The sequence below is a fragment of the Ctenopharyngodon idella genome, chromosome 22 (assembly GCF_019924925.1).
Source record: "Ctenopharyngodon idella isolate HZGC_01 chromosome 22, HZGC01, whole genome shotgun sequence".
NCBI lineage: Eukaryota > Metazoa > Chordata > Actinopteri > Cypriniformes > Xenocyprididae > Ctenopharyngodon > Ctenopharyngodon idella.
In genome coordinates, this window is record NC_067241.1 from 17,975,322 (window position 1) to 17,989,743 (window position 14,422).

The window sequence follows — 14,422 nt, forward strand, 5'->3', positions numbered from 1 at the left end:
AGATTATTATTTAATTTTTATTATATAAATAGTAATTATAATATATATAATAATAATAAATATTTAGAATTAACTTTATTTTTTTAGCTTTTAGTTTTAGTAATTGTGCTGATTTTTTATATATACATATATATATATATATCAGGGCTGGGCATTTATACAAAATTTCACAATTCGATTTCGATTCAATATTGATTAACTGGGGACCATCAGGTACAGTACATGGCAGATAAAATATGCTTAAGTTAAAGTTTTTCATCTAATATTTATATTTTAAATAATTTCAGCATTATTTAAATTACCAAAAAATATTTTAAAGTTTTAGTTAACAATAACAACAGTGTTTTGTCAAGGTATTGGTCAGTAACCCATAAATTGCATGATTTATGGACAAGCAATAAAACAGGACATGATAACCGTACTGCAAACGTGCAGAAATTCAGCTCAGTATTTTATTTGAAACTGTATTGATTAGTTTACAGTCAGAGTTCATCTCAACAAATGCAAGAAAAAATAAATTAGCTTACAAGAGTGTTTTAATATAAAACAAATCAAATGTTAAAGATCAGCAACAGGGATTTTTGTCCCTTTGACAATGATAGAAAACATCATTTATCCTTTTAAAGACGACTGTGCAAGTCAACGCTATAGAGCGCTGCAGCGATGATGTATTTTTACAGGCCAAAACCTGGAAATAAGTTGCATTTTAACAAAGAAGTCAATGGGTTTTTGGTTAAATGCCTGAAATAAGGTCTGTAGTGAACATAAGCTCACGATACTTTCAGGTTTTATTCTACAACATAATATACATCAGTAATACCCACTTTTTCAAGCTGTTATATGTCTTGAAAATGGCGGTTTCTAACAAGTGTTTAAGGACTACAGAGGTTGTCGGACATTAAACATCATCAGCCGAACAGGTAAACTCATCTGCTCACTAGTCACTTTCACAGCCTCGATGTGTTTATAATCGCGCTCAACTCAAACTTTCAGGGAATTTTTTTTAAAATGAAGACTGAAACAGTTGTTGAAGCTCCTTTATAGCCTACATTTAGCTTTTTACATCTGAAGACTGTATTTAGGCTTCAAAATTCATAAAAGTTGTGTTCATTTGTGAAAATTATCTTGATGGAAAAAATGTGTAAGAATCATAAACTTTTGTTGGTCACAGAGATTATCTTCTGCAATAATCCAAAAGCCTATGGAAAAATCCTATTGGGTTTTTGTCGAGGGAACCAGTGTGATGCAAAGTTCCGGGTTGGCCCGCAAATTTACATCATCCCTGCACCGTTCTATTCGTAAACAACATGACGCAAGTGTGCGAATTCTGGGAAATACAAGTATAAAGTTCACTGCAGCTTGACTCTTGATCAGTCCACCGTCTGGAAGCACATGGGTTCAGAGAGCAGTCTGACGGCTCGGTCTTCTTCCTGCATGTGGTCCATTCTCGTCTCATCATTCCTCTCTTCTTCCTCCTCTTCTCTCATCTGCTTCTCTCCCCCATCCATTCCCATCATTCCATCCTGCTGCGTCTCGCCATCATTATCCTCGCCCTCCTCTTCGGTTTCTCCACGTTCGTCGGGCTCCGCGGCAGGAGATCCATCTCCTGAAGTTTTAATAAAAAGTAGTGCATGTAGATTAAAAACTCATATACATACACATATATTCATTTGTGTGTGTATGTGAGTGTGTGTGTGTGCGTGTGTACCCTCACTGCTGTTGTCCCGTCCCTGCGTCCCGTCAGCACCCCGTGCGTCTCCTGCCGCAGCCCCCGCCAGCGGACACTTGTGATCTCGGTAGTATTTCTGGCGGGTGAAGCCTTTGTTGCAGGCGGAGCAGCGGAAGCGGTAGTTATCGGTGTGTGAGCGCTGGTGTTCCAGCATGTGGGCTCGACGACTGAACGACTTCTGACAGAACTGACACTTGTACGGCTTAATACCTGCAGGACAGAGAAAAACATACATTATTATACACTTCCACATTATTACACCATGAAAAAAAAACAGATTTTAAAGCTTGCTGTCAGAGAATGTTTTCTGAATATGAATTATTTTAATTAAAATATTAATATACATATTTTTTTAATTAACTCCTATTCAGAATTTGTATATACAGGTGCTGGTCATATAATTAGAATATCATCAAGAAGTTGATTTATTTCACTAATTCCATTCAAAAAGTGAAACTTGTATATTATATTCATTCATTACACACAGACTGATATATTTCAAATGTTTATTTCTTTTAATTTTGATGATTATAACTGACAACTAAGGAAAATCCCAAATTCACTATCTCAAAAAATTAGAATATTGTGAAAAGGTTCAATATTGAAGACACCCGGTGCCACACTCTAATCAGCTAATTAACTCAAAACACCTGCAAAGGCCTTTAAATGGTCTCTCAGTCTAGTTCTGTAGGCTACACAATCATGGGGAAGACTGCTGACTTGACAGTTGTCCAAAAGACGACCATTGACACCTTGCACAAGGAGGGCAAGACACAAAAGGTCATTGCAAAAGAGGCTGGCTGTTCACAGAGCTCTGTGTCCAAGCACATTAATAGAGAGGCGAAGGGAAGGAAAAGATGTGGTAGAAAAAAGTGTACAAGCAATAGGGATAACCGCACCCTGGAGAGGATTGTGAAACAAAACCCATTCAAAAATGTGGGGGAGATTCACAAAGAGTGGACTGCAGCCGGAGTCAGTGCTTCAAGAACCACTACGCACAGACGTATGCAAGACATGGGTTTCAGCTGTCGCATTCCTTGTGTCAAGCCACTCTTGAACAACAGACAGCGTCAGAAGCGTCTCGCCTGGGCTAAAGACAAAAAGGACTGGACTGCTGCTGAGTGGTCCAAAGTTATGTTCTCTGATGAAAGTAAATTTTGCATTTCCTTTGGAAATCAGGGTCCCAGAGTCTGGAGGAAGAGAGGAGAGGCACACAATCCACGTTGCTTGAGGTCCAGTGTAAAGTTTCCACAGTCAGTGATGGTTTGGGGTGCCATGTCATCTGCTGGTGTTGGTCCACTGTGTTTTCTGAGGTCCAAGGTCAACGCAGCCGTATACCAGGAAGTTTTAGAGCACGTCATGCTTCCTGCTGCTGACCAACTTTATGGAGATGCAGATTTCATTTTCCAACAGGACTTGGCACCTGCACACAGTGCCAAAGCTACCAGTACCTGGTTTAAGGACCATGGTATCCCTGTTCTTAATTGGCCAGCAAACTCGCCTGACCTTAAGCCCATAGAAAATCTATGGGGTATTGTGAAGAGGAAGATGCGATATGCCAGACCCAACAATGCAGAAGAGCTGAAGGCCACTATCAGAGCAACCTGGGCCCTTATAACACCTGAGCAGTGCCACAGACTGATCGACTCCATGCCACGCCGCATTGCTACAGTAATTCAGGCAAAAGGAGCCCCAACTAAGTATTGAGTGCTGTACATGCTCATACTTTTCATGTTCATACTTTTCAGTTGGCCAAGATTTCTAAAAATCCTTTCTTTGTATTGGTCTTAAGTAATATTCTAATTTTCTGAGATACTGAATTTGGGATTTTCCTTAGTTGTCAGTTATAATCATCAAAATTAAAAGAAATAAACATTTGAAATATCAGTCTGTGTGTAATGAATGAATATAATATACAAGCTTCACTTTTTGAATGGAATTGAAATAAATTAACTTTTTGATGATATTCTAATTAATATGACCAGCACCTGTATATACATTACATATTATAATATGTATAGTATATTACATAGTTTAATAAAGTAATATATTACTTTTTATTAAAAATTGTGTATATATATATATATATATATATATATATATATATACAGACACACACACACAAACATAAAATGAATCATACAATACATATATTAGGGCAAATTAAGAAATTACTGCCAAAAGATAATTTAAAGTCATTATTGTGTTAAATGAGAAAAGCCAAAGCTACTTTTTTTAATAGACATTACAAAAAGTAGCTTTAAAAAGAAATATTTTTTTTTGATTCAATATAGAATTTATTACACAAACTTTTAGGCTTCAGCGGTCATGATTTCTTTTTCAGAAGCTGCATCTGAATTGGTCTTTAGATATATTTACGGATCAAAACAGTTTGGCTACCAACATTCTTCAAAGTATATGCAAAGTCATAAAGGTTTGAAACGATATGAGTAAATATAAATAAACTGAAACTTTCCCTAAAATATGAAATTATTTTTTGAATGAAGTGATACTCTAAATAAGGAACTAAAACTGTCAGTAGGTGGCAGTAAATGTTTTAATGAGTGAGTCATTGAGTCATTCATTCATTCGATTCATTCAAACAGCTGATTCATTCAGGAATGAAGTAAATGGCTCTCTTTATGAATGGACCATTAAATAATTGATTCGCTCAAATCACAGATTCATTCAGAAAGAAACACCGCTGTGTGTTCAACTTGAAGCGGTGCTGCACAGACCGATCGGTGTATGACATCAAAGTACCGCAAGAGTGATTCGAAAAGCATACAGAGCCACCTATATATACAGTAGTCAACATTTGAAGTGGATCAAAAAAAGTTCATCAAAGTTGTCCTAAGAAGAAGGTTTTAGGACAACTTTGATGAAAGGTTTTGATGAACTTCAAATGTTGACTACTGTATATATATCTTGAGACTTGATCATTCTCACCTGAATGAGAGAGAATATGAGCTTTGAGTTTGTCCGGCCTGTTAAACTCTTTGGTGCAGCCCACATGAGTCCTGCAGAGGAAAGACGACAGAAATAATGAAACATGTTCACATCAGACTGATGTTCTCTGTGCCGATCTGACACCTGTCACTCACCTGAAGGGACACTTGTACTTCTTGAAGGGTTCGTGAATCAGCATGTGCCTCTTTACTTTGTCCTTCCTGTTGAACGTGGCCTCACAGACGGAGCACTTGTACGGTTTCTCTCCTGCAAAACAACAAAACCAATCACTGTAATTAATAATTACTAAATTTAATTAATAAAATTAATAATTTCTGATGCAACTCATATACCAATGATATCACTACATAACAATAAACCTGCATTTACGAGTAAGGACATTTCCACCGAATAAAGCGTCACACCTGAGTGGATCTGTGTGTGGAGTTTGAGGTAATGCTCAGTTTTGAAGAACTTTTTACAGATCTGACACTTGAATTTGCCGCCGACGCCGTGAGTGGAGAGATGCCTCCGGAAATACCTCTCGCACGGAAACACCTGCACACAGAAACACACTGACACCTGACGTCTGCGTCTCAAACCATTCTTCATTCTTCTCACACACCGACTCCTGCAGTGATGCTATTGTTAACTAAAACTATTAAAAGTCGTTAATTGAAATAAAGCTGAAATGAAATAAAATATGTGTGTTACATGAAAAACTTAAAAAAAGAAATGTTGCCTCTGCAATTAACTGAAGTAAGTTTAAGCTGAAGTACTAAAATGACTAAAACTGAAATAAATAAAAAAATAAAATAAAATAAATAAAAATGACAAAAGCACATAATAAAACTACTACAACTTAAGCTAAAATTAAAATGAAAACTGGAAAATTCAAAATAAAAGCTAATTCAAAATAGTAATAAATACTATAAGAGTATTAATATTAAGTATTAAAATCATTTTTGTTAATTGAAATAAAACTGAAATATAATGTATAAAACACTTAAACGAAAATTAGAAATCTTGTCAACTAACTGAAATAAATAAGTTGAAGTATTAAAATGACTAAAAATAAAACTGAAATAAAAATCAAATTTTAAAAAACTAATAAAAATGACAAAAACACAAATTAAATTAAATAACTATAACAGTGTATACTGTAAATAATAATAAAACTATTAAAATTAATTTTTGGTTACTGAAATAAAGCTGAAATAAAATATGAATATTAAATGAAAAACTTAAAATTAAAATTATAAATGTTGCCTTAGAAACAAATTGTAATAAGTTTAAGCTGAAGTACTAAAATTACTAAAACTGAAATAAAAATAAATTAAAACTAATTAGAAAAATGTAAAAAACTGACATAAAATTTATAAATTAATTAAGTTATTTTAAAAAGTTAAGTTGAAATAAAAATGAATTAAAGCTAATTAGAAATATTTAAAAAACTGACATAAAATTTAAAAAAATTAACAAAAGCACATAAGAAAATGACAAACTGAAATTAAATTAAAAATATAAAAATAAAAGCTAATTTCAAATAGTAATAAATACTATAACAGTATATGAATAATAGCAAAACTATTAAAAAATAATTTTTTTAACTGAAATAAAGCTGTAATAATATATAAATATTAGATGAAAAAGTACTAAAATTATTAAAATAAACTGAAATAAAATAAATAAAAAAATAGAAAAATTTAAAAAATAATAATATAAAAGGGCAATGGCACGTAACAATTAAAAACTCATGTAAAATGAAGATTAAAACTGAGAATATCTAAATAAGAGGTAACTGCAGTATATGAGGAGTACCTTCATGCAGTGTGGACAGGGGTAGTTGTGTGTGGCGTTCAGAAGATGCTGTTCCAGAGCTTCCTGTGTGGAATATTTACTCTGACACTTCATACATCTGAACACAAGAACAACCACGACATGCTCAGTTCAAACAGCAGCACCTGACATTCAGATCTGTTCAACATCACTATCATCAGTGACCTGCAGAAGATGTCATCACATTTGCTGAATGAAATCCAATACTTGTTTCCTGCTCATTTTAAGGAGTTGATTCCAAAAATAGGCCTTTAGTGACTTTCTTATTAATATTCAAGCTGGTAATGCACTTCAAAAAATGATATTCTGATTTTGTCTTCAAGTACAAATATCTAAACATTCTTAAATCAAGATTTACTTGAGAAGCAAATTTAGATATTAGATAGTAGTCTTGTTTTCTGAAAAATCCATCAAAATTAAGTGAGATTTTGCTGAAAACAAGAACAAATATCTGCCAATGGGGTAAGAAAAATAAACTTGTTTTCCCTTTGAATTAAGCACATTGTATTGTTTTAATGATCATTTTCACAGAAAACAAGACTTAAGTCATTTTGCTTCTCCAGTAAATGTATCTTGATTTAAGGATGTTTAGATAATTGTACTGGAAAACAAGACAGAAATACTGAGGAAGAACATCAATTTTGCAGTGTTTTAGACCATTCTTCTCAAGATGCAGTGCTGTGTTTGTGTTGTGTGTGTGTGTGTGTGTGAGTGTCTGACCTGTAGTAGTTGGTCTCTTTGCGCTGGTTCTGCTGTGGACAGAAGCTGTGTGAGTACTGGTGAAGGCCGAGCTCGAAGAGCGACGGGAAGACTTTACTGCACTGGTGACAGCGGTACGTCAGCTGCTCCTGATGCGTGTGGATGTGCTCCAGAAACTGATCCAGCTTCTGGAAGGTCTGAGAGCAGCTCTTCACCACACAGCGGTACACCTGCACAACAACTCGGTCACTACAACTTTTCACCATCCGCTACTTACAACAGCCAACCACAATTTTGACATGTGGGGTTGGGTAAATCTACAATGAAAGATGCCATTTCATATTTTCAGCAAGCAACTTTGTCTTGTTTCTGTAAAAATATTGGCAACACTTTGCAATAAGATTTGGGTGATATTGAATATTTTGTCTCTACTGTCTGAATGTTTTTGTCCGTGTGATACCTGTTCGTTTTTGTGCTGGGTCATGTGAGACTTCAGCTGGAAGTAGGTGCTGAATTTGGCCGAGCAGAACTGGCACTGGTATGAGCTGTCGATGAGGATGATCTGCTTGTTCTGGTTGGTCCCGTCGCTCTGTTTCCCCTCCGCCGGACCCTGCGTCTCCTGGACCTCAGCGTCCGGCTCTTCAATGGCTAAAGACGAGGACAGACCAATGAGCTTGAGCTTGCTATCAGATATAACATCATTTCATAGATAACACCATTTCAGAGAACATTCAGAAACAACATTTCCATAACTTAAGGACATATTTTTGTTAGCTGGGAAACAGCATAGATTAAAAGATCAATCTTGGGATTTAAAATCACTATGAAATCAAAATGGATGATATTTGTTTTTTCTGGAATACTGCAGTGTTTATTATAAATGATTTATATGTGAACATCATTGTTTTAAATTCATCTTGAATCAGAATAACTCCCTCCCTCTCTTCTCTGATAACGAGGGTGGGGCAAACTGTCACTCACATGAGATCCACCAATAGCAAACCACAACCATCCAATCAACTCCACAAGCCCCGCCCTACATTTGTTCTTGTTTGAGAAGCAGTTTCACTCAGATATACGTCACAATAGAGAACTAAAGACTATCGCGACTTCCATTTGATGCTGACTTTACCGCGGACTCACTCATACGATCTCACCTTGCTCGTGCTCCTCTTCCTCCGTCTGCTGTGAGTTTTCGTGGCTGTTGAGAGGAAGCACGCGGACGGTGATGGGCATCCTGGAGGCGGTGCTGTGGACTCCAGCGGGCCAAACCTTGTGCGTCTGCATGTGTTTCTTCACATTAGACTTCTGTGCGAAGGCACGGCCGCACACGATACACTGAAACGGCTTTTCACCCGTGTGACTGCAGAAAAGAGCGTCACGATGGATCACAGTGCTGTGTTTCTGCTTCACGTTTATTTGAACAATTGAATTTCGTGCCGTTAATATCATGGTTTTGATATAAATCTTCTCATTTACCTTCTGATATGCTGCTGGAGGTCAAAGTTCTTGGTAAACACTTTGTCACAGTAATTGCACTTGAGCTTCTGGGCTTTTCCTTTAGTTTGGCCTGCTGAAACAACATAAGCTTGTTTTTACTTCTAAATAAAGCAGTAATTTTAGCAGGTTTGCTGGTGTAGATGATGTATAAACGGTGTAAACTACCATCCTGTGTTTTCTTGGAGCTTCTGGCTCTCTTAGGGATGATAACCTTGTCATATTCTCCCAGCTCGGAGAGGTTTGTGCCGATGGTGCAGCTCTTGTTTTTGGCGGTCTGTTTTCCTGGGCTGTAAACCGGAGCGGCGCTGAACACCTGGCCCTCCACACACTGACTGGGGACCTGTCACATCAGGTGATTAAATGATCAATAATCAGATAAACCTGCATTAGTGAATGTAAAATATATATATATATATATATATATATATATATATATGTGTGTGTGTGTGTGTGTGTGTTTATACACACACACACACACACACATTATATATTTACAAATGTTTATGCTAGATGTGATTAATTGAATTCTATCAAATCGAATAATCGTGAATAATCGCATCTAGCATAAAGTATGTAAATATGTGTGTGTATGTATATATAATTACAACTGTTTATGTTAGATGCAATTAATCGATTTGACAGAACTAATATACTTATAGAAAATTTACTTACAAATGCATACTTTTATTTTCAGAAAGTGTTGTTTTTAACTAAAACTAAAATTATTAAAAAATTGTAATTGAAATAAAGCTAATAATAATAAAATAAAATATTAGATGAAAAACTTGAATGAAAATAAATGTAATGTTAAAGTACTAAAATTTCCAAAACTAAAACTAAATAAAATTACAGCTAAATAGAAATAAAAACAAACACTATTAGCAGTTATTGTTGTTATTGTTAACCAACACTTAAACTATTAAAATACACTAACTATTAAACTATTAATTACATAGAGATGAAAAAAAAATATTAGATGAAAAACCTAAAATTACAAAAACCTGAATGAAATTGTGTTGAATGTTTCCTTCGCACCTAACTGAAATTAAAATAGTGTAAGCTGAAGCATTAAAATTACTAAAACTGAAATAAAATAAATTAAAGCTAAATAAAAATATAAAACAAAAATGGATAAAATATTACCATAATAATATATAATTAATACTAAAATAACACTTCCTAAATAACAAAATTACTAAACCTTATAGTAAAATTAAAATAAAAACTAAAAATATAAAAATAAAAGCTAATTCAAAATATTAATAAATACTATAATAGTCCATAAATAATACTAAAAATAACACTGTTTACAGCAAAACTCATAATATTCAGAACATGAAACAGGGTAAATTTTATTATGTTTAGATAATAGTATTTACAATCTCTGTCAAACTGTCAAAAAACGTGCATTTCACTATTTTAATACTGGTGAAATTCACATTACATTTGTGAACGTGTGAATGAATTAACAACGCTGCACCTGAATGGACTGAAACGACTGAAGCCCCAGTGCGGGCACCTCTGCAGTACCGCCGCCGGCCATAGAGGGCAGTGTGCTGTACACCTGCACCACTGAATTACTGTTGCTGGAGGGCACCTGTGAGGAAAGGGGCGTGGCCTGTGTTTGAGGGAGGGGCTGTGGAGGCTGCTGATGGTGCTGGAGGTACGAGGTTCCTGCGTGCATGCTGAGATTGCTCTGAAAAACATCAGGTCAAAGGTCACCATTTTACACATATTTACATATATATCTCTTCTCTGATGACGAGGGCGGGGCAACCTGTCACTCACATGAGATCCACCAATAGCAAACCACAATCAATTCCCTAATGGACAAAATCAAGCCCCGCCCTACATTTATTCTTGTTTGAGAAGCAGTTTCACTCACATATACATCACAATAGAGAAGAAAAGACTATCACAACTTCCGTTTCATGCCGACTCGAACCATCACTCGGCGTTTACCTGTGCGGATCCCTGCATGGCTGCCATTGGCTGATCCAGAGAGCTGAACGCTGATATCGCTGACATCAGAACCTCATCACTGACCAACACGTTTCCCTGGACCAGCGTGTGTGTGAGCGGAGACTGCGGCACAGTGATGTACGACACCTTGAGGAATATACAAACATACAAACCAAATAAATATCAGTGATACGCAGTCTTATAGATGCTGGTGTTTCAGCAGGTGTGCCGCACCTGTCTGTTAGTGGGCAGCTGGGCTCCCGTGCTGATGGACGGTACGGAGGTGTAGGCGTTGTTGGAGGCCAGAGAGACGGTGGCCAGTGACGGCGTGTTGGACTGACACTGTTCACGCTTGTGAGTCATGAACGCCGGCAAAGAGTTGAACTGCTTCTTACATTTCCCACACAGAAACACGTCGTCATCGTCTGCAGATGTAATGTGACGTACAGGAATAATAATACAGGAGGTTTAACAAAAAGAACTGACTGAAAAAGCATTCAGAAATGCATAATTACTATACAAATCAGTGTTGTTATTGTTAACTAAAGCTAATTGATTTAAGTATTTGAAATAAAATAAATATTAGACAACTAACTGAAATAAATAAGTTTAGGTTGAAGTGAAAAAATTACTAAAAATTATAACAAAAAAAATAAAAATAACAAAAACACTGAAACAAACTAAAATTAAAAAGAAATCTGAAAATATAAAAAATATTTTTAAATATATTTAAAATCATTAATATGTATTTACAAATCAGTGTTATTATCGTTAACTAAAACTATTATTAATCCTTTTAGGTAATTAAAATGAAGCTGAAATAAAATAGATATAAATATTAGATGAAAAACAAACTTAAAAAATGTAAATTAGAACTGAAATAAATAAGTTGAAGTACTAAAAAATGACTAAATCTAAAACTGAAATAAAAATAAACAGATAAATAGAAATATAAAAAATTATAACGCAAAAACACATAACAAAATTCCTAAAATTTAAAGTAAAATTACAACTAAAATCGAAAATATAAAAAATATTTAAAAATCAATACTATGTATAAACAAATCAGTAAAACTAAAACAATTACTAACTGGACTGAAATAAAATAAGTTAAAATTGAAAAACTAAAATTGAAATAAATATAAATATATATAAAAAATAATAATGACAAAAAAAAAAAAGATTTAAACTAAAATTAAAATATAAAATATAAAAAAAATCATATAAATGAATAAGTCTCACCCATTGGCTGGATGGTCGTTCCTGAGACATTTTGTGTGCCCGGATCCAGAACACCACCCTGACCGTCTAACAATGACTGGACATTGAGCACCGTCTGATTGTCCATGCCTTAAACAGGACAAATATGACTTAATCAATAAATCAATCCATCAATTATTCAACAAACCAACCAACCAGTCACTTCCTGACAATTTTGGCAGATCAAAATCCATTTCCATACTATTACTTGAGTTATATATAGTATTACTAATCATCAATGCATGACTCTCTGCAATACTTAATTCTGATTGGTCAAACTCAGCATTATGCAAATATTTTATATTGTATAATGACATTAAACTGTTCCTCAAGCACTGGTTTCCTACATATCTGTGCTAGTTAGTTGTCTGTAAGTCCCTTTCTTTGCAGATATTATGATTATTGAAACTAAAACCAATATTTCACACCCACATATACAGTCAAACCAAAAATTATTCAGACATTTTTTATATTTTTGATATATTTTTACTAGTGGGTGCAGGACACTATAGTTCATTTATGTAAGTGAGGATAGCAAAATAAAGTAAACTGTGACATATTATACCCAAAAATTCTTCATACAGCGGACTACCAGTAAAATTGATAACAATGTGGAACAAAAAATTATTCAGACGTTTGACCTGACCATGTTTTGCTGAAGTGTTATCTGACATAATTAAGATTAATTTTTTCTGACACAGTTTAACTCTGAGATCTTGTCATATTTTATTACCATTTTTTTAAACTATAGTGAATAAACTGAATTAATGAATTAAATGTTCAAGGTGTCTGAATACATTTTGGTTTGACTGTATCTTTATTATATATTAATCATTTATTTAATATATATATATATAGACAGAGTTACTAGTAAAGAAATCCAGTTACACTGTTGAAGATGTAATTAATTAGTAGCTACTAATTAATAACAATATATATATATACACACACACACACACACACACCAATCATTTAAAAGATCACTGAATCATGACCATTTCCTTCTATCATACTACCAAGTGCTATCAGTTTAGGAAAAGAAAACATCTGTAACACAAAAACAATCAAATGTGGACACAAATATATCTACTTATACCAAATATCAATTACTGTTTTCACACTGAACATGAGAGTGTTAGTGTATAATAATGTAATAAAATAATTGACTAGATGTAACGCTGTTTTGTGGCTTTTCCACTGACGTGTCTCTCTCCCTCCGCCATGATCCGCGGCACGAGGCTGTTATTCCAATCGCTCTTCCTCCCTCCTCTACATCAATCTCTCTCCTCAGCTACATTAAAGTGAAGAAATCAAATCGACCGCGATCCTGCGCTAATATTATTATTTATATATTTAAAAAACATATATTCTTTCACTATTCAAACACAATGACATTTACATGAACCGAAACAACTGTGTAAAATGTGTTTCTTTGGTCTGTTCGTCTCGCGCGCGCATGCATTCTCACTGAAAACATAAAATAATACATTATAGCTTGTGCATATGCTGAAGGATCTTAAATAAAGTGCATTAATACCTTCCAGAACCTCAAATATTGCCTGCGCCATCTTGTAGCTCCTGTGCATAACGCCAGCAGTGGGCGGGGCTTATTACAATCACACTGAATAGAAAGTTTACATGTATTATACCATTGATTGATAGACAGACAGACAGACAGACAGACAGATAGATAGATAGATAGATAGAGACAGATTATTTTCCAAAGGCCTTAATAATAATAATAATAATAAACAAAGATATCCAAAGTATGTAAGGTAGTACAACTAGATCTCTTATTGAATCCAAAAGGTTTTAATTATATTTTGCTACATATAAAGGTATTTTAAAGATTTTGAAGTGTCAAAAGGTCATTCGGTATAACCGTCCAAAGGCCAATACAGCCATTTCATTTGTGATTAAAATATATATTAAAATGTAATAAATGTATATATTTTTTTATTCTAGCATGATTTTATAACATCATATATCAACATAGTGCAAAATGGTATTAAAATTATGTGTAAAAGTCGTTGCTTTGTTACGAGAAACAATGTCCGGAAAAAATTACTTTCATTGATGTCATTTGGAGTAACCAATATAAAGAGACCATTTTGGATCAATTAATGCGGTCAGTATCATGTGACAGGATGTGACATCATTCAGACATCTGCAAAGGACCACATGGTCGTGAAGCAAAGTAACTAACTCTCTCTTAACTATTTGAAAAATTCATGTTTTCACTCAAAACATCAGGTCATTCGGTACAACCGCTATAAAACATGGAAAATGTTGGAATATTTTAAAAACGTGTACTAAATATAAAATGTTTGATTGTCATTTTGCTTGCTAGCTAGATATCAGCCTGTTAGCATTGTTTGAAAATATCGTCATTAGGTATAACCAAAAGTGTCATTCGGTAAAACCGAAATTTTGGTTAAACCGAATTACTTTTTTGGTGTCAAACTTTGTCCATCTTGTAAAAAA

At 34.3% G+C, this 14,422-nt stretch overlaps 1 protein-coding gene across 3 annotated transcripts; it reads right to left on the bottom strand.

Moving 5' to 3' along the window:
- Nucleotides 1-422: 422 nt before the first annotated feature.
- On the bottom strand, nucleotides 423-13,544 carry LOC127505393 (zinc finger protein 341-like). 3 transcript variants are annotated; one of them, XM_051880887.1, is made up of 16 exons: nucleotides 13,476-13,544; nucleotides 11,921-12,028; nucleotides 10,913-11,103; nucleotides 10,679-10,825; nucleotides 10,197-10,412; nucleotides 8,882-9,056; nucleotides 8,696-8,786; nucleotides 8,374-8,579; nucleotides 7,677-7,864; nucleotides 7,238-7,446; nucleotides 6,500-6,596; nucleotides 5,104-5,236; nucleotides 4,834-4,945; nucleotides 4,679-4,749; nucleotides 1,709-1,939; nucleotides 423-1,606 (listed from the first exon to the last, which is right to left on the bottom strand). In XM_051880887.1, the coding sequence occupies exons 1-16, from the start codon at nucleotides 13,522-13,524 to the stop codon at nucleotides 1,371-1,373; spliced, it is 2,460 nt and encodes an 819-aa protein (XP_051736847.1). In that variant the 5' UTR covers nucleotides 13,525-13,544; the 3' UTR covers nucleotides 423-1,370. The 3 variants fall into 3 exon arrangements, with proteins under 3 accessions (XP_051736847.1, XP_051736848.1, XP_051736846.1); XM_051880888.1 differs by having other exon boundaries at nucleotides 1,715-1,939; nucleotides 8,696-8,789; XM_051880886.1 differs by having other exon boundaries at nucleotides 8,696-8,789.
- Between the last annotated feature and the right edge of the window lie 878 nt (nucleotides 13,545-14,422).

Excerpts from the sequence above, each read along its gene's own strand:
- LOC127505393 (XM_051880886.1), bottom strand. The coding sequence starts at position 13,524 with ATGCACAGGAGCTACAAGATGGCGCAGGCAATATTTGAGGTTCTGGAA. Across the intron at positions 10,413-10,678 it reads CCATGCAGGGATCCGCACAG|AGCAATCTCAGCATGCACGC; the intron begins GTAAACGCCGAG and ends GATGTTTTTCAG. Across the intron at positions 7,447-7,676 it reads CCCAGCACAAAAACGAACAG|GTGTACCGCTGTGTGGTGAA; the intron begins GTATCACACGGA and ends GTTGTTGTGCAG.